The sequence below is a fragment of the Podarcis pityusensis genome, assembly GCF_964106645.2.
Source record: "Podarcis pityusensis genome assembly, chromosome: 16".
NCBI classification, from domain to species: domain Eukaryota; kingdom Metazoa; phylum Chordata; class Lepidosauria; order Squamata; family Lacertidae; genus Podarcis; species Podarcis pityusensis.
In genome coordinates this window covers 26,943,223-26,969,415 of record NC_138041.1, presented here as the reverse complement: position 1 = coordinate 26,969,415, position 26,193 = coordinate 26,943,223, and the positions used below count along the sequence as shown (strand labels likewise).

General features: G+C 47.9%; 2 protein-coding genes across 2 annotated transcripts in view; one reads left to right on the top strand and one right to left on the bottom strand.

Annotated features, from left to right (window-relative positions):
• Positions 1-723: 723 nt before the first annotated feature.
• On the bottom strand, positions 724-25,299 carry GGT1 (gamma-glutamyltransferase 1). The gene is made up of 13 exons (XM_080985169.1): positions 25,162-25,299; positions 19,972-20,176; positions 19,742-19,869; positions 17,920-18,009; positions 15,550-15,742; positions 13,063-13,220; positions 12,534-12,683; positions 11,320-11,456; positions 8,863-9,047; positions 4,616-4,743; positions 4,232-4,344; positions 3,255-3,368; positions 724-1,813 (listed from the first exon to the last, which is right to left on the bottom strand). The coding sequence occupies exons 2-13, from the start codon at positions 20,163-20,165 to the stop codon at positions 1,670-1,672; spliced, it is 1,734 nt and encodes a 577-aa protein (XP_080841295.1). The 5' UTR covers positions 20,166-20,176; positions 25,162-25,299; the 3' UTR covers positions 724-1,669.
• Positions 10,444-26,193, top strand: part of LRRC75B (leucine rich repeat containing 75B) — a 37,051-nt gene continuing 21,301 nt past the window's right edge. Inside the window, exon 1 of the mRNA XM_080985228.1 lies at positions 10,444-10,476. The gene's annotated coding sequence lies outside the window, so the exon portion shown is untranslated. The remainder of the gene's footprint in view (positions 10,477-26,193) is intronic.

The window sequence follows — 26,193 nt, the reverse complement described above, 5'->3', positions numbered from 1 at the left end:
TCTCCCAATTCTTCCTCTCCTAACTGTTCACCCCCCAGTTCTTCCCAACTTCTGTCTTTTGAACTATGTCCCTCTGCCAACCACTACTCCAAATCTATACTATCCTGGGAAGATTCAGGATCCTAATTAGGAGCAGGGGGAGGGAGAGGCTCCCACCATTCCTCCTCAGGGCCACACAGTCCGTGACAAGGATGGAGAGAGGGGCGTTTCTCAAACTGGAGGGGGGGCATCACAGGCCATTTCTTCTGGCTTTGATGCATACACCTTCCGATGCAGCAAAATATGTACAAAAACATTTGGGGGAGGCCACCATTAACTGTGAGCCACCCCAGGTGTACTGAGGCCATTCTTTCTTTGGGTCTTTGGGTGGGTGTTTGATTTTCGTTGTTGTGTATACTGTGTATATACGGACAATGACAATAAATTTATCTATCTTCTTCAGGCGTTAAACTGAGACCCGGCTAACCTTAAAAGCTTTCGCCATCTTTACACAAACCTTCTTCATTATTAAAGTCAAAAAATGGTTTTCAGCTGAGTTGCCCACAGTGTTCCAGCTCTCTAGTTGACAGTCCCAGTCCCACTAAAAACCAAAACCTTCTTCACAATGCTCTTGGCTTTGATGGGCCTCTTTAAGTTTTCCCAAATGAAACAGCTGTTTCTGTTGTCTTATTTTTTTATAGAACAGTAGAAGGAGAACAGACGCTTGGGACTAAAAAAAGAAAATTCCAAGTAAAATATTCATTTTTATTGTTAGAAGTTTGGCCAAAGACAACTTGTCATCCTCCTCCAGATGACTTTGCAAGGGGGCAGGATCTAACCCTTTGGCATTGTCAACATCCCCAGATATTCCCACTGGGGGGAAATCCACATAAAAAGGCATTTTGGTCTGAAAGCTGTAACTGTCCAACACTAAGAACAAAACAACATTTTACTAAATGTGGTGGACTAAGATTATACCTGAGAACCAGTTAAAAAATTTTTAATTACCCTAATTTTTTAAAAAAAACCCTGATGTTTGGCAGAGTGTTTACTTCCTGAACCAGCAGCTGAAGATTCTCTCCACTTCTGTTAATGCTTTTCAGTTTCTGAACGCATCAAAATCAACCACAGTCCAATGACCGCTCAGTCAACTCGGGCAGACCAGTTTAAATGCTGTTTCTTGTAAGATGGGAGATGTTGTAGCTGAGGTGACTGTTCTCATCGCAATCCTTTCCCCCCTTTGCTCCTAAGTTAATCAGGAAGACCCTCAAATCCATCCTATTTATTTGGTGACAATATCTGACAGGCCAAAAAAGAGTTTCATTGTGGTGGTGAGAATGAGAAAGGAGATAACCCTCGCTGCCTCTCATAGATCTTTCCTCAAGTGAACCATTTCAGACCAGGGCAATTTTCAGAACATCACCCTCATGCAAGCAGGACCTTTCGTGGTGGCTTTCTCCATTCGTCATAACCAATATATGAATTTCCTCTAATGCCATGATGACTGGGGCAGTATAGATCAATGGTTGGAGGTTACGTCCTGGTTTCTGAAACATCTCAGAGGCATGGGATTTGCTGCTGATGTGTGATCCACCACAGCACAATACAGGTGGACTTGTTTCAGTGGGTCGCCAGAAGAAACTGATCAATCTGCAATTATGTCCGTGATCCGTCCAAACTTGGAGCCAGTTTAGTATCCTGCAGGGACTCCCCCCTTCCGAGAGTCTGAGGCAGCCGACCAGCCTTCTTCTGTCCGCAGGATGGCCTGGACCACAGCTCCCCTGCTGGTCCTCTGAATCTCGTGTCCTCTCTTCTTCAATCCATCTTCTATTTCCTGGACACAGAAAGCAGATAAACACACTCAGCAAGAATCTGATTTGACTCCTCTCCCCCTTCCCCGCCCAGCAGCTCTCTCTGTTGCCGGCAGTGGCTGAGCCTTGCCTTCCTCAAGACGGCAACCTCCAGATGTTCTGGACTACAACTCGGAATCACAAGGCCATGCTGGCCAGCAGGGGATGATGGGAGTTGTAGTCAGGAACACCTGAAGGGCACCAGGTTGCGGAATGCAAGGCTAGCAGGTGCCTCTGTGGTCAGAGAGCCCTCACTCTCATCCTAGGTGTGCAAGAGGATCTCCCTCAGCTCCAGTCAAGAGGGTCTCAAGTGTCGGGGGTGGCAGGGGCAAGGGGTGGTCTGCTTAGGACCTTGGAGAGCACCAGCCAGGCAGTGCTGGGCTGGCACTTTTTGACTTCTGTGCAATGCACATACGTCATTTATTTATTCAACAAGCTATAATGTAATTCAATATATTTTGTATAATAATGATGATAATAATTTATATATTTAATCAACAAAAACCTCTAAGTGGTTCACATATAAAGTTCTTGACACTTGAGGTGTACGTTTTTAGGCCCTTCCTTGTTTTTATGGTTGCACGCTGTTTTAAATTGTTTTAAATATTGTCTTTAATACTGTTGTCTGCTTTAGGACCTTATAGTGAAGAGCGGATAATTAATAATAATAATAATAATAATAATAATAATAATAATACACAATGAAATATTAATTAAAATATCAATAAAACCAGACTATATATATATTGCTGATTTTATTTTGATACCTTTTCTATCAATACGTTTTTGACACAAAATGTATCAAAATAAAACCAGCAATATAGATATAGATCCATAGTAAAATTGTATATTTGTGCATGTGAAATCCCTCCTCCCCTGCACCCATCTTCCTGGGCATCTGGTAAAGGTAGAGTGCCTTGGCCTATGGAGGTTCCATGGCCTCTCAAAAAGACCTAGAATCATCTAAGATGGTGGCCACCTCCGGATCTATACTGTTCATTCACTGTGCATGGTGTGAGCAAATGCACGCCGGCAAATGGGCAGGCCAGAATTGGGGTGTTGAATGGCAACCTTTACCTCCTACCTTAAACCTGCAACTAGACTGCTATAGTCTGTGAATTTTCTTAAAGTGAGCAATATCTGGTCAGCCCCGAAAGCAGAAGCAGGCAAGGGCTGTCGTAGCAGCTTCAATGTGGAGCAGCTGCTTTGAATGCAGAAGGTTCCAATTTCAATCTGCCGTCGCAACATGTCCAGGTAAGGTCTGAGACTATCTCCTGTCTGAAACCGGTGCTGCCTATCAGTGTGTACAGTGCTGAGCGGGATGAACGCCAATGGCTGGACTCAACGGCCCAAGGCAGCTCCCTGAGCAGACCTGATGTTCTCAGTTCTTCATCCCCACCCTTCCCCTCTTCGAGGCAGACCGACCTGCTCCACCTCATTCTCCAGGACGGTGAGGGGAGGGAAGAGCTGGTTATGGATGCGAGGCTCCTCCACCGCCTCCTTAATGTTGTAGCCGAACCAGAGGGAGCGGAGAATGGTCTGGATGAGGAGAAAAAGAAGGCACCCCATGTAGAGCACGAAGAAGAAGAGTTTGGATTTGATATCCCGCTTTATCACTACCCGAAGGAGTCTCAAAGCGGCTAACATTCTCCTTTCCCTTCCTCCCCCACAACAAACACTCTGTGAGATGAGTGAGGCTGAGAGACTTCAGAGAAGTGTGACTGGCCCAAGGTCACCCAGCAGCTGCATGTGGAGGAGCAGAGACGCGAACCCAGTTCACCAGATTACGAGTCCACCGCTCTTAACCACTACACCACACACACGCAAACGCACAACCATTCCTAGAATGTGGACTCAAAGCAGCTCTCTGCCCTGTGTGGGAGACCCTCCCCACATCCACCTCCACAACACGCCCAGCAAAGGCACTTCAAGATGGCCCCAACCAGGCCGACCAGGCTATTTCCTTTCCCACCCTCCATTTTGTTTTACTCCAAAGAGCTCAAAATGGCGCATCACCTTCTCCCTTGAGGGGGAATGGCCCCCCAAGCCACTCAGAGAACTTCATGGCCAGCTGGGGGCTGGAACTGGGACCTCAACCACCTCCTAGCCTGACGTCCTAATCATGCTGACTCTACCCTAAGGCAATTGAGCCTTCCCAGAGCCCTCCCAAAGAGGTGATTTTAATTGCTAATGCCTTGCACCACCATGAGAGACATGACCCCACCACCACCCCATGTCTCAATCCCCTTGGCTTCCAGACTAGGCCTCTTCTTCCTCTCATCCATAGTTCTGGGGCAGCAGGGTCTCCTCTGCTGTAGGCTATGTGGCTGCGATGGACCGCCCAGGGTCCTCCCCTTGCTCCTAAACCTGTTTGGCTTCTCCTCAGCCCACCAACAACCTACCATTGCTGTTGCTGTGGTGATCTTTGTTCCTCCAGAAGCACCGACCACCATCCGGACCTTGTTCTCCTTATCCATTAGGATAGATGGACACATGGAAGAAAAAGGACGCTTCCCTGTCAGGGAGGTGAGCAGTTAGATGGGCATTCCCAGGCCTCGGCCTTGCTAAAAAGCCTGCTTACCCACCAGACCTTAGCAGGAAATCCAGAGGTGGAGGAGACTCGAAGCTGGTGTGAGCCAGAGGGGGTTCGCAGTGTCCTTTGGCCAAGGAAGAAGGGAGCTAGAGAATAAGCGGCCTGCCCTTTGGGCAGGACCACCAGCCAAGCTCTTGCCTAGAGAGTTGGCCAGAATGCAAAGCCCCCAAGAGAGACACCCCAGAGGCCTTACCTGGGGCGATGAAGTTCGCCACAGACGGGTGGACCCCAAAGCCGTTGACGATGTGTGGGGAGCTGAAGTCATCCATCTCGTCATTGAACAGGATGCCGCTCACCGGAGAAAGGACGTCTGAGCCAAAACTGAGCCAGACAAGAAAGACAACGTCAGGTCCACTGGTGGTGGAAGAAGGAAACATGGGCTCCAGAAAGAGAGCTGCCTCAGACACAAGCTTGTGGCCAAGGAGAGCCTAAAGAGACACATGTGGTCTAAACCACTCAGCCTCTTGGGCTTGCCAATCAGAAGTTCAGCGGTTCGAATCTGCATGACGGGATGAGCTCCTGTTGCTCTGGCCCAGCTTTTGCCAACCTAGCAGTTCAAAAGCATGCCAGTACAAGTAGTTAAATAGGTACCACTGTGGCGGGAAGGTAAACGGTGTTTCTGTGCGCTCTTGTTTCCGTCACGGTGTTCCGTTGCACCAGAAGCGGTTTAGTCATGCTGGCCACATGACCCGGAAAGCTCTCTGTGGACAAACGCTGGCTCCCTTGGCCTAAAAGCGATATGAGTGCCGCAACCCCATAGTCGCCTGTGACTGGACTTAACCGCCCAGGGGTCCTTTTTACCTTACTAGCATCACCACCTCACAGCAGTTTGGGACACCTGCGCACAAAATGTGTGCTTCTGAGCAGCCCATGAGCCAAAGAGGTCCATGTGGCAGGGAACTGGGCCTGCGTCTGGTCCATAGCTGTCAACATTTCCCTTTTTTAAAGGGAAATTCCCTTATTCTGAATACGATTCCTTGCAAGAAAAGGGAAAAGTTGACAGCTATGGTCTGGTCCCTCCTCTGGGCTCTTTGGCAGAGTCACCAAACCTGTAGGATGGTGCTTCCCAAACCTTTTCAGACCCCCTCCCCCTTGTTTCCATAAACTCATCCCCAGTGCCCCCTACCCTCCGGCACGCCACTGCTGCCCTCTTGCCTCTTAGCCCCCTCCCTAGGTATTCAACCCACCCCCACCCCAGGGAGCAGCATTACACAATTTGGGAACCACTGCTCTAGAAGACGGAGGAACAGCCCATGGCAAGGAGGACTCCTTAGCTATATATATATATATATATATATATATATATATATATATATGAGATAAGTATCTCAGAAATGCTGGGAAAGTTTAATGTTCATTTATCAGGTTATGCTGAGCTGACATAAACACATATGTCCAATGAAAATAGGGACGTCCTATTCCATAATAAGAATTTTATTATTTATACCCCGCTCATCTGACTGGTTTGTCCCAGCCACACTGGGCAGCTTCCAACACACATAAAACATAATAAAACATAAAATATTTTTAAAAACTTCACTATACAGTGGTACCTTGGTTTAAGAACAGCTTAGTTTATGAACAACTTGGATTAAGAACGTTGCAAACCCAGGAGTAGGTGTTTTGGTTTGTAAACTTTGCCTTGGAAGCAGAGTATGTTGAGTATGATCCATTTGTAAATTGAGTCCTCCGCTGCTATGGAAAAGCACGCTTTGGTTTAAGAACACTTTGGTTTAAGAACGGATTTAGTTCGTAAACCAAGGTACCACTGTACAAGGCTGCCTTCAGAGGTATTCTAAAGGTTGTATAGTTACTGAGTTCCTTAGCTTGGGGGTCACTTAACTCCATGACCAATGAAAATAGGGACAGCCTACCATACCCTCCAACATTTATCTGATTAAAATAGGGATGGCCTAAGGGAAAGCTGGACATTCTGGGATTAAATCAGAAACCGGAACGGCTTCTGTAAATCTGCAACTGTCCCTGGAAAATAGAGACACTTTGAGAGTCTGTAAACACTCATCCTTTCCAGCATCTCTAAGATAAACTATTCCTTCTTCGTCGTCTTCTTTACATCATTGGATGCTTCCTGTTTTGTGTGCTACAAACATTCCTCCTGCGTGGAAAAGGATTGGATGCTTAGAAAAAGAGGCTCCTATGTGCACCTGCAAACACTCAAGAGCCCGTGGTAAGATTTACAAAATGAACAGATGAAGCGTCTCTGTCCTTGGAAGCAGGTTTGCAGAGAGGGGAGAGAAACTCGGCTTTGATCCAAGTACCTAGAGGGTCTGATTCTTCAGGAAAGTACAAATGGTTTGTGTTTGTTTGGCTGGGTTAGGTTGGGTTTGATTTGCTCCACCACCAATATAACCCAGTGCTGACACCATGTGGAAAATGTTCCATCTGCAACTGCTGTTGGTGAAAGATGTAACCAGCAAGATTTTCCTCCAAAACTATAGGATCGTAGAATTGTAACAGTTGGAAAGGGTGGGACCCAAAGGTTCTTCTGGTTCCAGTAAGAGGATCAGTTCTCCTCCTCACTGCTCCTGACCCTAAGAGAGCTCCTGTGTCTCTGACAATTCTGTGAAGATCAGAATTCTTCCAGGTGAAGTATTTTCTCTCAGACATGAAGCTGTAGTCAGTGCCAGATTTACGTATAACCTAAACAAGCTATAGCTTAGGGCCCCCTCTCTTGGGAGCCCCCCAAAAAATTAAAGGGGAAAAATTGGATGTACATTTCCAAAATATAAGATAAAAAACAAATAAAATAAAACCTACATACAGCAACAGTGTTTTGTGTTGTGTATGGACCAACAAAGGCCCGTATAGTTAAAGCTATTGTTTTCCCAGTAGTGATGTATGGAAGTGAGAGCTGAACCATAAAGAAGGCTGATCGCCGAAGAATTGATGCTTTTGAATTATGGTGCTGGAGGAGACTCTTGAGAGCCCCATGGACTGCAAGAAGATCAAACCTCTCCATTCTGAAGGAAATCAGACCAGAGTGCTCACTGGAAGGACAGATCGTGAAGCTGAGGCTCCAATACTTTGGCCACCTCATGAGAAGAGAAGACTCCCTGGAAAAGACCCTGATGTTGGAAAAGATGGAGGGCACAAGAAGAAGGGGACGACAGAGGACGAGATGGTTTGGATAGTGTTCTCGAAGCTACAAACATGAGTCTGACCAAACTGCGGGAGGCAGTGGAAGACAGGAGTGCCTGGTGTGCTCTGGTCCATGGGGTCACGAAGAGTCGGACATGACTAAACGACAACACAACAACATGGACCTGTTAGGTCCATAAATTACCATGTAGCATATATTCAACACAAAAAACAGCGACAATTTGTTGTTGACAAAGGACAGCTGGACATATAAAGGGCCCCATTACCTTCAGTAGCTTAGGGCCTCATCAAACCTAAATCCGGCCCTGGCTGCAGTGACAGCCAATTTTAGCCTAAAGGAGGCAGTGGACAACTCTTTGCTAAGGAAAAAAAAACCTTCTCCAAGACAATACAGGGCCAGTCTCCATACTGTATCATTGTCTAAGGTACATCTCAGATTGAGGTTTTTCTGGATAATGTGGATTAACTAGATCAGGGGTTTCCAGGAGTCCACAAGCTTCATTCAAGTTGTCTGTGGATTTGTGGATGAAGGCAGGAGATGGCCCTAAATCCATTGCACTAAATATTTATATTGATTTTTTTAACAGTGTTTTAATTGCTTCTCTTACTGTATTACGTGGAATAAAACAAAATACACTGTATGAGAAATAAAAGAAACAATTAAGGTGCCATTTTAAATTGTGCAGTATCTAGGACAACACATTGTTTTTAAACAGAGGATGAAACAAAGGTTGGATGGCCCATTTGCTAGGGAACCTTTAGCTGTCATTCCTGTCATTCATAGATGACTCTTCCAACTCTACAATTCTATGATTCTATTATTACAATAGCAGGCAGAAAAATCATTATGTGGTCCGCCAAGGCCCTCAGCAATGCTAAGTGGTTTTTGGGGATCGGTGGGGAATTTGGGAACCACTGATTTAGATCTAGTTCAGTCCATATCCAGACATAAACAGCTTTGTTCCCCTTGGATCCTGTGGTGAGGGTCTGTGCGTACCCTGGGAAAGCAGTGTAATCCATCAATGAGTGGGGAAAGACTGTCATAGAATCACAGAATTATAGAGTTGGAAGGGACCTAGAGAATCATCTAGTCTGACCCCCTTGCAATGCAGGAATATTCAGCTGTCCCATAAGGGAATCGAACCTGCAACCTTGGCATCATCAGCACCATGGTCTACCCAGCTGAGCTATCCAGGCTCCTCTGAATTAATCCTTCCCCCACAGCCCGTTTCAGCAGAAGCCAATTCTCCACTGCAAGTTCCCATCCCAGCCACCATTGACAGAGTCCCCTACACGGGAAGCAAGGCTCAGAGTGCCTACTATTGGTTGATGGTGCTGGTGGCAGCCACAGCGCTCCCGTCTGCAGACACCACAGAGAGGTGGGATGTCCCAGAGTCATCCGGATTGTAATATTCTGGCTCGTAGTAGCTGACTTCATGGGTCTCATCGGTGATTTTGGCCCACAGCTTCTTCGAAAAGTGCTCCGAGGTTATGTTTTCGATGATCTGGATGGAAGGAGAGAAAGCAAAGGCAGTGGTGGTTATCGCCAAATCGGGACCTGACTTGGCACTGTGGGGTATTTAAAATGCAGTCAAACCAACCATTCATGTTTTGCTAGATGGGCACATGATAGGAGCTGAAGCTCGCTGAGTTTTCCTGTAAGTTCTCTGGAGAGAATTCTGTGAGAGACACTCCCACTGTGCCCCCCTGACATGGGGAGGGCATATCTTTATTTTCTCCTTCCTCCCCATCCCCAAAAGTTTTTATTGGTTTTCACAACATTATAAACAAACAAACAAACACATAAAACAAACAAACAAAAATCATAACTGTCAGGGCTGCCTCAAGTCTCAGCTCACAAAAGACCAACGCCAATCTCTTCTTATATACAAAAGTGTTTATTGCAGTTCATTGTTTGCTTCACATCCAAGGCGCGCAGCCCCACGTCTGTTACGCTTAGACCGTTGAAGTCCCCTCTGAGTCAGTCCCTCCCCTGCACCAGTTTAAGAAGCTTGCGCTGCTCCACCTCTTCCTCTCTTTCCTTTTCCGCAGGGTCTTCTGCCCCCTGGGGTTTCGCCCCTCCTGGATTCCCCTGACGCGGAATCCCCAGACTGCTCTTCCCCCCTCCTGCGGGCTTTGGGACCTGGCTCTTCCTCCGGGCTCCCTGTACTTCCGCGCGCCTCTACATTTGAACTTGGCGCGCGCGCCCAACCTCTAACCTTCCTTTTGACAGTTACACTACTCCCTTCACTACTCCCCTCCCCTTCCGGGAGGGTGGCTTGCTCCGACCTCCCTCCCTTCTCTGCTGCCGGAGCTGCTTCCCCTGATACACTGGAACCTCCACCCCCTTCGCTGCACTCTGGCGGGGAGGCTGGTCCTGACGCCCAGCTGCCACTTTGGGATCCCCTGCTGGCCCCCTGTTCCTGACACGTCCCCCCTGGGGCTCCCCTGGCCCTGACCACCGGCGCCCCCTTCTGGGAATCCTCTGATTCGCTGGAAAGACTCATGGAATCTCTTGAGTCATTGTCATCCTCTTCCTCGCTGTCCTGGTATTCATCCCCATCGCTCTCCATCTCCTGCCTACCCTGTGCCTCTGTCCCTGAACCCCTGACAATAACCTTATTAAAAATTACACTTATTAACATTGTTAAGTGACTTCCTCATTTCCCCTTGGTTGAATTTCATTGCATGTCCTTTTAACGGTTTTCCAAATCACAGTTCTTAAAATAATTTAACTTAAACATTAACATCCTTAGATCTTCACATTATGAAATTAAACATATTAATTCATCACTTAACTTAAATAAAATCCTAAGCCAATTAAGTATCTGCAAGCTGTTTTCAGTTAGTTTAACTTAACATATTTAACTAATCATTAAATTTGATCCAATCTTCCTTATACTCCTCCTTCTGGTCGCAGACTCTTCTGGTTAGGTCGGCTAGCTCCGAAAAATCCATCATCTTCATCTGCCATTCTTCTATCTTTATTTTCTCCTACCTGCCTGGGCACAACCGCTCTTTCCATCTTTCCCCACCATGCCAGCAATGTGAGAGCGCCCGCTCAGTCAGAGCTCCAAACTCAGACCACGTTTCAAGCTAGACCAGAGGTCAGCAAACTTTTTCAGCAGGAGGCCGGTCCACTGTCCCTCGGACCTTGTGGGGGGCTGGTCTATATTTTGGAGGGAAATGAACAAATTCCTATGCCCCACAAATAACCCAGAGATCCATTTTAAATGAAAGGACTCATTCTACTCATGTAAAAATACTCTGATTCCCGGACCATCCGCGGGTCAGATTTAGAAGGCAATTGGGCTGGATTCGGCCCCCGAGCCTTAGTTTGCCTACCCATGAGCTAGACTTAAGTATGTCTTTGAAATCAAATAACTGCTTTAAGCCCACCTGAACAAAGCTGCTGTGCCAGTTACTTTTCAGCAAGTATTCTGAGTGAGAAAATGTGTGTTTTTTTACAAGACTTGTTTGTGTGGTTATTGTTCTAAGGGTGAGGAAAGAGGGAAAGAACAGGAGAATCCAGTCTGCCTCAAAGCAACCTGTATTGGCTGAAACTAGCCTATCTAAGCTTTCTGTTTTAAGCTGTAAAGGGATGGCACGCTCCTGAATTCACAAACATGAGGAAGGAAGGATAATAGCTCATAAATATATCCTCTCCTAGCTTTGATTCACATCCCAACGGGCAAAACAATTGAAAGTTAGCCCTCTGCCACTGAGCTAAATAAGCCCTTTTATTCCTCAGATATTACAGAACAGCGATGGACTTACCCCGGCAATGTTGACAAATGCAGGGTCCCCCAGTAAAGTCCTCTTGGCATAAGCAAAGCGGAAGGCCTCAACAATGCGGTGGTAAGTCAAGACCTTTTTCTCCAGAGTCTCCACGTCGCTGCGGGCGAAATTAAATTCTGCCAGAGAGAAGCAAACGTTGGGCATCAGACAGGTGAGAAGAGCCCCTGCCACAGCTGAAGCTGGCAAGGGCGCAATTTGAGCCAAACTGGGAGTGTTGGTGTTATGTACTGAAGTTCTCACCCTGGGCCAGCAGGGGGATACTATAGATAGTTATGCAAATAAGGGATCGAAAGTGACGTTCAGTGATTGGATAGTTTTAGAAAATTGTTACAGTTACGTTGTACTGGAGCTCTATATAAGCAGGCTGACTAAGCTCTTCAGTTCAGTTCAGTTCTGTTCTGGCCTGTGAATAAACAAGAGCTGTTTGAAGAATCGCTGTGTCGTCTGATATGTTCACCCACAACCTAACAGTTGGGGTGTTGGGGAGAGAGTCCTTGAGGGAGGGGGCATGGCAGCCAGTCAGCATATCCTCACTTGGCCACGTGCAGTTCTCCGGGCGACCTTGGGCAAACCTAGCTGTCAGGGGACTGCCATCGGAACAGGGGAGAGAGAGAGGCAGGGGGGCCGTTGCAATATAGAGAGCCTCCGAAACTCCTGAGGAGCAGTTCCTCTTCCAGCGATGGGAAAAGCCATACCTCCAGTGGAGAAGAGAGGGAAGGGGCCAGCCAAGCAAGGAAAAGGCTTGAGGATGCTGCTGAGAGCCCCAGCGCCTCACCTCGCCCGGCTGGCCAGGAGAGACACACACCACTTCCGCCGCCCAGCTTGCGCAGAGGGGTGAAACGCAATGAGGGGAGGAGGAGGTTTGGGGTGCCAAAGTTCTTATGTTGGGGGAGAAGCCGGAAGGGACCACTCCCGGATTCTGCAAGTGACAGAGACGGACATGAACTTTGTAGATCTGCACTGTAAATAGTTTGCACAATAAAACCTGTAAAAGACAGGTTGGAGTCCTGCCTGGTTACTCATGAGCAACCACCAACAGCATCTGACACTAGCCTACCTCACAGGGTTGTTGAGGAGACTAATTTGAGATGGGATGGGTGGGAGAACCATGTATGCCACCTTCAGCTCCTTGGGGAGGAAAGGTGGGATATAAATACAAGAAACAAGTAGGCATTTTTAAGGAGAAAGCTTACCTTTCATGATGTTGAGCGCCAGGGCCAGCACAGCACCACTAAAGGGGGCATTGGGTGCAAACATGGTGAGCTCTCCTATGTGGACCTGTAAAGGATTTTCATCTAGAATCGGCGTGTAGTCTCTCAAGTCGTCCAGAGTGATGTTCCCTCCTGGAAGAGAAGATGGGGACAGGGGTCCCAATTGAATAAAATATTTGGGGGACCCAGCCAGATAAGCCCCGTCCTACATAATTGACAACTGGACATGGGGCACGCATGCCATTTGAACGGCAATGCCCATCAACTTTTGGGTGGGGCAAAGGAATCTCAGACCCAAGGAGTTGGCTCCTGTGATCTGGACTGAACCAGAGCTCCCAGGATGCCTTGGCATGGATTTTAAAGGCTACACCCCTGCCATGGGTGGCAAAAACAATCAGTGTGTATAAAGGAGAGGTGGCTAGTTCATAGGACTGCCAAGCTGCCAGTGAGCTTTTCATGGGGTTTAGAAATGGCAGTGGACCTTTCCCTCTGCCACATCCAGATTTCTCACCTGCTGCTGCAATGTCGGCTATAATTTGCTGAGCTAAGCTCCCGGTATAAAATGCATCTGGACCCTCCTCGGCTAAGATCTCGTAGGTACGGGCCAGGTTGGGGAGGGTGAGAATCTCATTCTCCTGGAGAACTTTCCCGTCTTTGCAGAAGACCGCACTGGTGGGGGAGAGGGAGAGGAAAGACAAGGAGAATTGGCCACATGGTGGTCTTGTAGCATAGCTGTCAAGTGTCCCTTATTTGGCGGGACAGTCCCTTATCCCAGCACCATGTCCCGCTGCTGTCCCTTATTGATGATGTCCCTTAAATAAGCTACTGAAGGTAATGGGGCCCTTTCTATGTCCAGCTGTCCTTTGTCAACAACAAATTGTTGCTTTTTTTGTGTTGAATATATGCTATATGGTAATTTATGGACCTAATAGGTATCTAAAGCCATTTGCACGCAACAAAATATGTATTTTATCAAAGTAATTGTTGATCCCTTATTTTGGCTGCTGATCCCTTATTTTCGAGGCTGCTGGTCCCTTATTTTCAAATCTGTAAGTTGACAGCTATGTCTCGTAGTAAGGTTAAAGCTTACTGAGAAATGATATATAATGAATTGAAAAGGATGTTCAGAATAACTTTTATAAAAAAACAAAAAACCCAGAAGCTTTTCTTTTGGGAATTATAGGGACAGAACTACCTAAATTGTATAGAAATTTATTGATGTATGCTACTACAGCAGCAAGAATGTTACTTGCCCAAAAGTGGAAAGAAGCAGAAGTCGCAGGAAAGGAAGAATGGATACAAAAACTTACAGAATATGCAAAAATGGCGAAACTTACCAGAAGAATAAGAAATCAAGATAACAAACTTTTTATAAAAGAATGGAAATGGTTTATTGAGTATTTAAAGATAAATTGTAAACAGATAAAAACATTAGCAGGATTATTGTAATAACCTGCAGTTTTATAAGAGTAAATATTTACAGTAGATGAATAAATGAGCAAGTTAAATGAACTTGGATATGCAGAAGATATTACAAAATAAATGTGAGGAACAGCAGAAAGAGAGGGAAGGAAGACAAATTTTGAAATGTTAAATGGATTGTAAAATGAATGAAATGTATAAATTTGAAAAGTATAAATAAAAAACTTTTTTAAAAAAGGAGAGTTGGCCACATGGGTGCTTGGGTGCTAGCTCACATGGCAGCACAGTAACCTCCTAGATCAGCGTTTCTCACACCTGGGTCTCCATATGTCTTTGGACTACAATTCCCATCATCCCTGGCTAGCGGGACCATGGTCAGGGATGATGTGAATTGTAGTCCAAAACCTGCTAGGGAACCCTGTCAATGGAAGCATGTTGAGGCAGAAGCCAGCACTGTGGGCAGCCATATTATGCTGGGACTGATGGGAGTTGTAGTCCAAAATATTTGGAATGGATCAGGCTGGGGAAGGCTGGTGTACCTTCTCCCTTTCTTCAATACGGATACTGAACACCTAAAGAGGGCCCAACTCTGCACATGTTCAGGTGAACTCTGCATGTTGACTTGAGGGTAGATGGGGCGAGCGATGGCACCACTTGCTGGTCTGCCTGAGACAGCAAAATGTCTGGTCAGTCAGACTTCCGTAGAAAGGCCTTTGAGCCTAAAACATGAGACATGCTTTGTTGAGAGGCTACATCTCTTCAAGGGTTGTTTTCTGTGGGGTTTATTAAACTGGAATGAACAACTATTATGACCTAAATGAGAAACAGAGAGAGCTGGCAGCCTGTGGAGCAGATTTGGCCCCTGAAGCCATTTCATCAGGCACTTGGCAGCCATGCCAAATTCCAGCCAAGGTACGGCCAAAAGGTTTGCCAACAGTTTGGTGGCCTCCTTTGGCTCTGATCTCCCTGTGAGGGAGCCAACCCCATCACAGCTCCCTCAGTTGAGCTCCCACTGCGCTTTTGACCTCCCTGTGCCACAGAGTCATAGCTGTCAACCGTCCCTTATTTGGCAGGAAAGTCCCTTATCCCAGCGCTGTGTCCCGCTGCTGTCCCTTATTGATGATGTCCCTTAAATTTCCCGGGTTTCAAAGGAAGCAGCACCTCTCCCTCCCTCCCTGCCGGCCAGGGAGGAGGGAGGCTCCAACTGTGTTGCTTGGCTGCATTACTCACTGAATAAGGAGTCTAAGTATGACTGGGGGGTGAAGCTTGCACGCCTTGTGCCGATCAAATTGGCCGCGTTGCCTCAGCGCTTCCCAGCGGAGAGGTGACGGTGGTTTTCCTTGCTACATCCCCTTTGCTGGGTTGCTGCACTGTGGGAACCACCGCTTGAGGCTTTGTTTGGCTGCTGGCTGGGCTTTCTGCCTTTGGCTCGGAGGGGCTCAGGAGTTGAACATACCTGTGCTCTGAAAATCCCTTATTTTGGCTGCTGATCCCTTATTTTCAAGGGTGTGGGTCCCTTATTTTCAAATCTGTAAGTTGACAGCTATACACAGAGTGCCTTACCCCTCAAACCTACCACATGGACGGGTTGCTCTCAACCGCTTCCTTTCTATACGCCAGGGCTCCTGCCAGGCCTTTCCCAACTGGGAAACCCTTCCGTGCCAGTTCAATGCTGGGTAGAAACAGCTCCTTCCATGCCAGCTTGCCGTGCCGTTTGTGAGCCATTTCGTAGCCACGGATCTCTCCCGGAATTGCAATGGACAACCCTCCTGGAACGAGCAGGGAGAGCAAGGAGATCAAAATTCCAGTATCTGAGGGGCAGGGAGCTTTGGGGAAGCTTTGCCTCAGGGCAGCCCACATTCAAAGGGCTGCGCACAACTCCCTCTTTGCACCTCATGGAGAAGGAGGTGAGGTGAGGAGAGGGGCACCTGTGGGCCAAGATGGGCTCCCCTCAATTGCTGGCTCATAAGAGGAGAAGAAGAAGGCAGTCAGGGCCCTTGGGTCAGTGCTGGGGACCCCAGCAAACTTCTGAGTGGCATTCAGGGGGCTGGTAAAGATTAGCCTTCATGAAAGGACTTGGAGGGTACTTCTGCAGACCTCTTGAAGGTGGCCAAAATAAAATAATAAATAATAATAATAATACACTATTTTTACCCTACCCATCTGGCTGGTTTTCCCCAGCCACTGTGGGCGGCTTCCAACAAGAGATTAAAAATACATTAAAACATCAGTCATTAGAAACTTCCCTAAACAGGGCTGCCTTCTAAACGTCAGATACTTGTTTATTTCCTTGACATCTGGTGGGAGAGTGTTCCACAGGGTGGGCGCCACTACTGAGAAGGCCCTCTGCCTGGTTCACTGCAACTTTGCTTTTCACAGCGAGGGAACCGCCAGAAGGCCCTTGGCACTGGACCTCAGTGTCTGGGCAGAATAATGGGGGTGGAGACGCTCCTTCAGGTCTACTGGGCTGAGGCCGTTTAGGGCTTTAAAGGTCAGCACCAACACTTTGAATTGTGCTCGGAAACGTACTGGGAGCAAAGACCGGTGTTATGTGGTCTCGGCGGCTGCTCCCAGTCACCAGTCTAGAAAGTGTTTGGGGTGTCTTAATTAGGTTAGAGCCCAGGCAACTGAGTAAGGCCTGGTGGGATGCAAACCAGACAAGGGCACCCCATGAACCAATTTAAATCAAGGCTAGCAAAATGCTAAGTGTGTACAGTATTAGGTTCATCAGGCATCTCAAGCTCCTGAACCGTGCCAGCTGGTCGTTATAGGAACAACTTTTAGAAATAGGCTCTTGTTTTGATTTTCCTCTTCCCTTCCTGTCATCTTTTCTTTGCGTGTGGTGTCCCCCCCCCCCCCGATTGTAAGGACTATCTTGTTTTGATCGCATGCAAGCCACTCTGAGAGCCTTTCAGGATGAAGAGTGGGGCACAAATACTCTAAACAAACAAACAAACAAACAAACAAACAAACAGATTGATTTCTTGCCCTTGGTGCCATCGTGCTTTGCACAAGTTTCCTGGGCAAGGTAGTGATTTCAGGAGGTTGTGGACTCTGCTTCATTGGAGGTTTCTAAGCAGAGACGGGATGGCCATCTGTCGTGGATGCTTTAGTCGAGATTGCTGTACTGCAGGGGATTGGACTAGATGACCTATGGGATCCCTTCCAGCTCTACAAATTTTATGATTCTATGATTCAGTAGATTAGTGGGAGATTTTTTAAAATAACTGTAAGATGGAGCTTCTTCCTCATACTCTTCGTTGGAGAAAAAAACATGGCACAGTCCAGATAATTCAGACTGAAATTCCCAGGTGACAGAAAAACTTATTTATGTATGTAGCAACATAAATTGGCCTGTGTTTCGTTGGTCCAAAAATGGAAAATGACCAAGGTCCCAACTAAAGAAGGATGGCAACTTAAGTTGACAGAATATGCACAACTTGCAGACTTAACATATGGAGTAAGAGAACAAAAAGAACACATGTTTAAAGAAGATTGGAAAATGTTCACTGAATATCTGGAAAAGAATTGTGTACAGCTGAAAACGCTGGCAGCCTTGAGATAAATTCAACAGTGTAAATAAGTTTGGATGGATGCAATAGTGGAAATCAGATTGGTATAGTTTTTGTAAAATATGCAGTGATTTAAGATATGTAAAATGAATCATGGAAAGAGAAGAGAAGTCACTGCTATCTTAAGGTTGTAAAATGTTTATATGAAATTGTAAAACAGAAAATTTAATAAACATTATATTTAAAAAAAAATAAGACATGGCATAGCCTGAGCAGGAAGGTCAATCTTTTCGGACTCAGGAATAGAGGTAGATGAGGAACATTTAGGACAACTTCAGGGATACCTTTACCTACACCACAATACTCTAGACGTGCCAACCTACCTGGATCCCAGCCTGCCAATAACACCAATGAAGGATTTCCCATCCCTTTACCTTTCTTGGACAGCTGTGTGTCATTGCCAAACATATCCCGGAATGCATTTTTTGGCGCTGTCTCCCTGGCATTGATGACTTCCACTTTCCCTGTTGAGAGGCAAAAAATCTGTCTCAGCATCTTGTCCACATATTGTCGGGGGAGTCAACACAGTGATGGATCTGGCCTAGTCAGATATTGGCACCCTCTAGGATCACATCTCTGCAGCGCTGCTGGCTGGTTCGCACATTACGTTGAAACACAGGGAGGAGCAAGCTGTTTCTCCAAGCATGTACAAGTGTCGGTGTGGAAGTGCCCAGTTGCTGATTTGTGCAGCGCAATCATTGTGTACACACTGACGATACACTTGTTGAACTTTACAGGTGAACAATTCAACAGCAGGAGTGGACAACTCAGCTCTTTGTGTTGAAAGCTGCCTACCACAGGTATTATACTTTGGTAATGTTACCTTATATCTAGAGTAACCCACACTCAGCAAGCTTTGTTAGCCCATTATTAGGACTGCTTGGTAAAGCTATATTTACTTTGTAATCAGGGTGGGTGCAAGACACCCTAAATTCCGGATCAAGCTAGTGTTAGAATTTAATTAAGCTTTATGTGTTAAAACTGGCTGCTAGACCCATGTGTGTATTTGAGCTGTGTTCTAAGGGCTTCTAACCCTATGGATTCAACATGTGTCAATAGCTAATTAAGACAAGCTGGTGCTTCCTGTGATGTGTCAAAAGCGAATTAAGCCAGGACTAGCCTTCTGCAGGTGGCGGGGTGCAGGTGGTGCTGTGTTCTAAACCACTGAGCCTAGGGCTTGCCGATTGGAAGGTCGGCGGTTCAAATCCCCCTGGTGGGGTGAGCTCCCGTTGTTCAGTCCTAGCTCCTGCCAACCTAGCAGTTCAAAAGCACATCAAAGTGCAAGTAGATAAATAGGTACCGCTCTGGCGGGAAGGTAAACGGTGCTTCTGTGCGCTGCTCTGGTTTGCCAGAAGCAGCTTGGTGATGGTGGCCACATGACCCGGAAGATGTCTGCAGACAAAGGCCAGCTCCCTCAGTCTATAGAGCGAGATGGGCGCGCAACCCCAGAGTCATCCGCGACTGGACCTAACGGTCAGGGGTACCTTTACCTTTACCTTTAGCCTTCTGCAGGAGGCGATAGCCTGGGGATAAGGAGCGACTAGAACAACAAAAGATCAAGAGGAAATTTCATTTGCAAATGAATGGGTTCCCTCCCCCTTTTCCTCAAATGAGAGTTGCTTCAAAGTGTTTTAGGATTGCAGTTAGGAGTTATAAAATGGACATAATAAGCAGCAGGCAGAGTGACAGTCGAGGAGCAGCATTTGAGAGCAATGGTTGGTGTCTACTTAAGTCCAAGGCTGCTGTGGTTATAGGAGAAGCCAGAACCTCTTGGAGCATGAATGCCACAAATCCCTCCATCATAAGCTCAGGTTGTATAGATATGTAAATAAACCATATATCATAAAGACACCACAGTCTCCCCTGTGCCTCATTCCCAGAAGGAAACTCAGACCTTAGGTGAGCACACCTAGAACCCCTGGAATCTCAGAGATTTGGGGGGGTGCAACATATTTTCAAGAAAAACATACCTAAGCCTGGGGGGTCTCTGGTGGCTTCCCCCAGAGCTGGTGCCCCTCCAGGTTTCAGACTACAATCCCCATCAACCCCAACCACCTGCCTGGGGCTGATGGGAGTTGCAGTCCAAAACATCTGGGGGCACCCAGTTGGAAAAGGCAGTCTTAGCAGCTGCCCCAGGCAGACAGGCATGTCTTGCCACCCCCCGTGGCAGAAAGAGCTCCCTCTGCCCATCCTTACCGTCCGCTGTAGAAATGGTGAAGACGAGCCCCCCTCCGATGCCCATACTGTGGGGGTTCATCAGGCCCACGCAGAGGAGAGCCGCAATGGCAGAATCCACAGCCGAGCCACCCTTTTGAAGGATATCGCTGTGGAAGACAAAGCCTTGTCACAGCCCAGCAGACAGGGGCGGCGTTCCTCCTCACCAGGCTTCCTGCCACCTTGGGGGGGAAAGGGAGGGACCTGCCTACCTGCCGATGACAGAGCAGGGCCCTGCGTCTGTGGCCACGGCAGCACTTTTGTAGATGTGTCCATCTTCTAGGGGAGCAAAGGATGGCTTAGAGCGGAGTCCAAAGAAAAGGCCAACAAGAGCCGCGAGGAGGAGGAGCAGCCCAGTCAGGGCCCCGATCTGCAGGCGTTTCGAGTTCAGCACCAGCATCTTCATTTTGGCCGTTTCTGAGGAGAAAACGAGAGGAGCTCAGAATAGGGCAAGCAGAATTGCCAAGGGGATGGAGCGACTCCATCTTATTGACTATTAGTGTGAATACTGCCCCTCTACTTGTAGATCTCAGGGCAGTTCACAACATAAAATTACAATATAAAAACACAAAATGCATAATACAGTAGAAAGAAACCAATAATCCTCCCTTCCACAAACACATTTAAAAGGGCAATGGGTGCCAATCAGTCCAAGCCCTGGTTGAAGAGGAAAGTTTCCACGTGGCACCTAACTAAAGGTGTATAATGAAGGTGCCAGGCAAGTCACCCTAGGGAGAGCATTTCAAAAACGGGGAGCCACTGCAGAAAAGGCCCATTCTCATGTTGCCACCCTCCAGGCTGTCATGGAGGAGGCACATGAAGAAGGGTCTCAGAAGATGAACACAGAGTCCAGGTTGGTTTATATTGGGAGAGGCGGTCCTTTAGGTATTGTGGTCCTGAACCGTATAAGGAAAAAGATTAGAGAATAGATGAGTAAGAGGCAACATGGCAGAAGTTCATCAAGTTACGCCCAGCATGGAGAAAGTGGCTAGAGAATTTTTTTTTCTCCATCTCTCATCAGACTAGAACTTATTTTCCGACAGGGAGTCCAAACCATCTTCAGCCTCCCTCTCGCCTGCAATATTAACAGTGGACTACATTGCAGGGCTGTTGTAAACTGTTCTCTCTCTCTTTCTCTGCTTCAGCCCAACTCCCAACCCGCATTAGGTGTCTGACAACACTGCAGGGTTGCTGCAAACCAGTTGGAATCTGTTCTGCAGGACTCAGGGATGATCTTACGGATGCCAGATACCCCAAGCCACTCTTTGCCAGCTGCAGTCTCTTCCAGACTGTGGAATGGAGCCAATTAATTGCATTAATTGGGGGAAGTGGCATAGCTCCACATCAGAAGGTCCCAAGTTCAGTTCCCAGTGGCATCGCTAGGTAGATCAGGGAGAAACACCTGTCTGAAACCCTGGAAAGTCATCGCCAGTCAGTGTAAACAATGGACCAATGGTCTGACTTGGGATAAGGCAGCTTCCTCCACCCCCTGCCCCTGAACTGGTATTTCCAGAATTATTTTTGAAATATGCACGCAGTCCAAAGGAGCAGAGAGTCTCCGCTTCTGTGCCCAGACTTGCGGGTAACCTGAGCAGATCCTTTCACTCCTTGGCAAGTAAAGTTCTTCTGCTCTCGGGCAACTGGGCACAACACAAGGACCCTTGAAAGCAGACAAAGCCAACCTTTGGCACACACCAGGAATTAAACCTGCCTTCCTTGACTGCGGTTTCCTGCCCATCTCTGCGCTTGATCTGTTGGCAAATAACCCAGCCGTCCCGGAACAAAGAGCCTTGTCAAGCAGACAATCCACATTTGTTTGCGCGCGTTCTTTGGTTTGTTTTAAATTGTTCTATTAGATTTTTTATGTTGTACAATCATATGTTTGTAACCCTCCACTGCACACACCCCAGGACCTTGTGGCGAAAGGTTAGGGTCAGAAACCTCTTAAATAATATATATAATTTTCCTTGGCCGTGGAGCAGCAACTGTGGGGAGATAAACAGAAAACCATGCAGGGAGAGGGGCAGAGAGGCTCTTTGCCATTTGAGCACGTGCAAAGGGCATCTTTAGAGGCGAGATGGAATACCTGGAAAGGGTTGCTTACATGCATTTGTGGCCAAGGAGTGATGGCAGGTGACCTTGCTCCTTAACAACCCCATCAGAAGGCTCTGGAAAGAGCTTCTTCATGCAGCTCTCTCCCCCCCCCCCCAAACAGTAACAAAGAAAATCTGTTACTTATTGGTGAGTGTAAATATAATAATAATAATAATAATAATAATAATAATAATAATAATAAATTTTATTTATATCCCGCCCTCCCCAGCCGAAGCCGGGCTCAGGGCGGCTAACAACAATAAAACAGTACAAAGTACAGCATAAACAACACTCTAAAATCATTCATTATAAAATTAATTAATTCAAGCCACTGGCAACCATTGGGCCAGAGCTCCGCGAAGATTGCCGAGGGAGGGAGTCAGGCTGTGCCCTGGCCAAAGGCCTGGTGGAACAGCTCTGTCTTGCAGGCCCTGCGGAAAGATGTCAAGTCCCGCAGGGCCCTGGTCTCTTGTGACAGAGTGTTCCACCAGATCGGAGCCACAGCCGAAAAAGCCCTGGCTCTAGTTGAGGCCAGCCTAACTTCTCTGTGGCCTGGGACCTTCAAGATGTTTTTATTCGAAGACCGTAAGTTTCTCTGTGGGGCATACCAGGAGAGGCGGTCCCGTAAGTCCCGTAAGTATCACATATGAGGTTTTTAATTAGGCTTGCTCTAGCAGACAAGCGGATCGGATGAAAACATAACACACACAAAAGACAGAGCCATTGTGGTGTGCTGGTTAGAGTGCTGGACTAGGACATGGGAGACCGGGGTTCAAATCCCCACTCGGCCATGAAGAAGCTCACTGGGTGACCTTGGGCCAATCACCGCCTCTCAGCCTAACCTACCTCACAGGGTTGTGGTGGGGCTTAAATAAGATGCTGGGTAGGGGGTGCAGGGTGGAAGGAGAAGCATGTATAGAGCTTCTTGGAGGGAGAGGTGGGAGATAAATGCAATAAACAAAGTACAGTGGTACCTCGGGTTACATACGCTTCAGGTTACATACGCTTCAGGTTACAGACTCCGCTAACCCAGAAATAGTGCTTCACGTTAAGAACTTTGCTTCAGGATGAGAACAGAAATCATGCTCTGGCGGCGTGGCAGCAGCAGGAGGCCCCATTAGCTAAAGTGGTACCACTGTACACTGCTCCTGCCAACCTAGCAGTTTGAAAGCATACCAGTGCAAGTAGATAAATAGGTACCGCTCTGGCGGGAAGGTAAACAGCATTTCTGTGCACTGCTCTGATTCGCCAGAAGCGGCTTAGTCATGCTGTCCACATGACCCGGAAGCTGTACGTTGGCTCCCTTGGCCAGTAAAGTGAGATGAGCGCCACAACCCCAGAGTCAGCCACGACTGGACCTAATGGTCAGGGGTCCCTTTACCTTTACCTTTTTACCTCAAGGCAGGCCTTGCAAAAAGCTTGCTCCCTTCACACGAAGACAAATGCAAGAGTTGGGGCCCCAGTCTGGCTCCACACAGGTTGGGCAGCCTCTGTGTGTTTGTCAGAGGGGCATCTCCCTTTCTGCAAACAGTGGAGGTGAAATCACATCATCTGATGCGGCTCGCAAGCATCTGAGAATCAGGAGGAGCCACAGGTGGGTTTCAGTTCCGAATGCCATTGTCTGTCTGTCTTAGGGAACAAATGCTTCTTGGCATGACATGGTTATTGGCATGATCCAGTGACTCAGCTTGGCATCAGAGCCTGTGATCACAGCAGCTGATCCTGGCTTAACCAGCACCCTCCAAACTTGCCGCATGCACAGCGGACAAGGAAAAGGGGAAGATTGAAACCGTTTCCTGCCAGTAAACCTGGCTTCCCAGTGAAGAGGCTGTCAGAGGACAGAAGTCCTGGGAAGGGACAGAGCACCCCACCTGCCTTCACCTGACGTGTGGGCACAAGTGCAGGCCTTGACTCTGTGGGCAGCAGGTGCCTCCAGGGCTCTAACCCTCATCTCTGCTCTCAGACGCAGCATTCTTTCTTTCTGTGGGACCCCAGTGAAGGGCGAGAGACGTTCCCAGGAGGCTGAGCCTACCAGGACCCCTTGTGAGCCAGTATGGTGTAGTGGTTAGGAGTGGTGGACTCGTAATCTGGTGAACCGGGTTCGATTCCCCGCTCCTCCACATGCAGCTGCTGGGTGACCTTGGGCTAGTCACACTTCTCTGAAGTCTCTCAGCCCCACTCACCTCACAGAGTGTTTGTTGTGGGGAAGGAAGGGAAAGGAGAATGTTAGCCACTTTGAGACTCCTTTGGGTAGTGATAAAGCGGGATATCAAATCCAAACTCCTCTTCTTCTTCTTGTCTCCCAACAAAAGCAGTGGGAATGAAGGCGCCCTGCAAGTAGGGTAACACTTTGTCCCCCTCCCCAAGTCATATACCCTACATGGGCTGCACGGTTTTGAGGAGGACGTGGAAAAGGGAATCTTCTTCTGAAGGGGCTCGCAGGACCCCTGGAATACTCGTGGGCTTTGGTTTCAAAGCATGCATGGCCACTCCTGAGCCTGACTGACAGGAAGGCATTTCTGAGATTTACATTAAAGGCGTTGATCATTCAGGGAAGGCAGGCAAGGCAGCAATTATGACGCAGGGATCCTCGGAGCAGCTCAGACATCATCTTCACCCCATTGGAGCCAACATCGGCATGTTTGGGTGTCTGGCTGGCTGTGGAGAAGACGAGGACTACCTGCCCAGGTAGGACCACCTGAGGGGATCAATTTGCTCCATCCTCCCTCATCCTTTCTGAACACAGGGGAGAACTGGCATGCTTGTGGTGCCCAGAGCCCTAGAAAGGGCAAAGGCTCCTCCTGATCTCAGAAGCAGCCTTTGTTTTCAACTGCCCAAGGTCCAAACAGCCACTTTCAGCACTCTCAAGGGTCTGGCCAGGCAGACTGGGGACCTTCCCCAGCTCCTTGGAAAGGCAGAACCTCCACACTCCACCCGTGTGAAAGGTGCCATCAGATGACTGCTTGAGAAAGACAAGCTCAAAGTCCTCAGGACACACAAGAACACCCTTGGTGTGGAGCCCTGGAGCCCAGCCAAGAGGAACTTCGCATACGAAACGAGAAATGTTTATGCAGATCCTTTGGCTCCCTAGAAGAAATCATGGTGTGCGCGGATAAATAATGACCTGGCTTTGAAGGAGCCAGAGAAGGCAGCGTCCCTGAGCCTGCTTATCAGGATATTTCAGCGTCATTAAATAAAGCAAGTTTTATGTACCTGAAAGGGAGACAGGTCTCTCTCTGCTCAAGGGAGAGACAGAGGCCGCCTAAGCCACTCTTTCCCCTGGCCAACGACGCAGTTGTGTTACATACCTTTAGGGAAACTGAGGCACTAGCTGGGGCTGGCTTTGGAATCCACAGAGGGATGTTTGCCTGCTCTTCGGATCTTCTCCTGCAGGGATTTTGGTCCGTTAGGTGAGGCTGAGCAACAGCAGGTGGACTTTATAAAGGGGAGTGGCCAGAGAGAGAGCCAGACAGGGAGCCAATGGCGGGGGGGGGGGGGAGAGATCCTGCCAGGGTGCCCAGGGTTGCATTTGGAAGGGCTGCCCTCTCTTCCTCTCTTTGTGCTCACAAATCGCTCCACTGCATTCTTCCTCTGTTAAATTGCTCATTAGAATTGCAAATAGATCTCTTCCTCTGTCCTTCTGTTTCTTAACCAGGGGAGGCTGCAACTGTTCCAGACAGGGACCTGGATGTAGCGGAGAGCTGGATGGAGGGTGGACAAACCGAGACCAAATCAGGGTGAGATGGAGACTTCGTGGGTGAGCTGTTCCCAGGCTGGGGAGTTTACTTCTGGAGGGGGGCTGCACTCCCTCTGGAAGAACAGGGATGCAGTTTGGGGAGCTCCCACTTCCATCTCTGTCACTGGTGGTAAGGCCTGTGGCAAAGCTGGCCCGTTATCAGCTTAGGCTGATAATAATAATAATAAATAATAATAATAATAATAATTTATTATTCATACCCTGTCCATCTGGCTGGGTTTCCCCAGCCACTCTGGGCGGCTTCCAACAAAGTATTAAAATACAGGGGTCTGTTAAACATTAAAAGCTTCCCTAAAGAGGGCTGCCTTCAGATGTCTTCTAAAAGTCTGGTAGTTGTTCTTCTCTTTGACATCTGGTGGAAGGGCGTTCCACAGGGCGGGTGCCACTACTGAAAAGGCCCTCTGCATGGTTCCTTGTAACTTGGTTTCTCTCAGTGAGGGAACTGCCAGAAGGCCCTCGGCGCTGGACCTCAGTGTCCTGGCAGAATGATGGGGGTGAAGATGCTCCTTCAGATATACTGGGCCAAGGCCGCTTAGGGCTTGAAAGGTCAGCACCAACACTTTGAATTGTGCTCAGAATCATA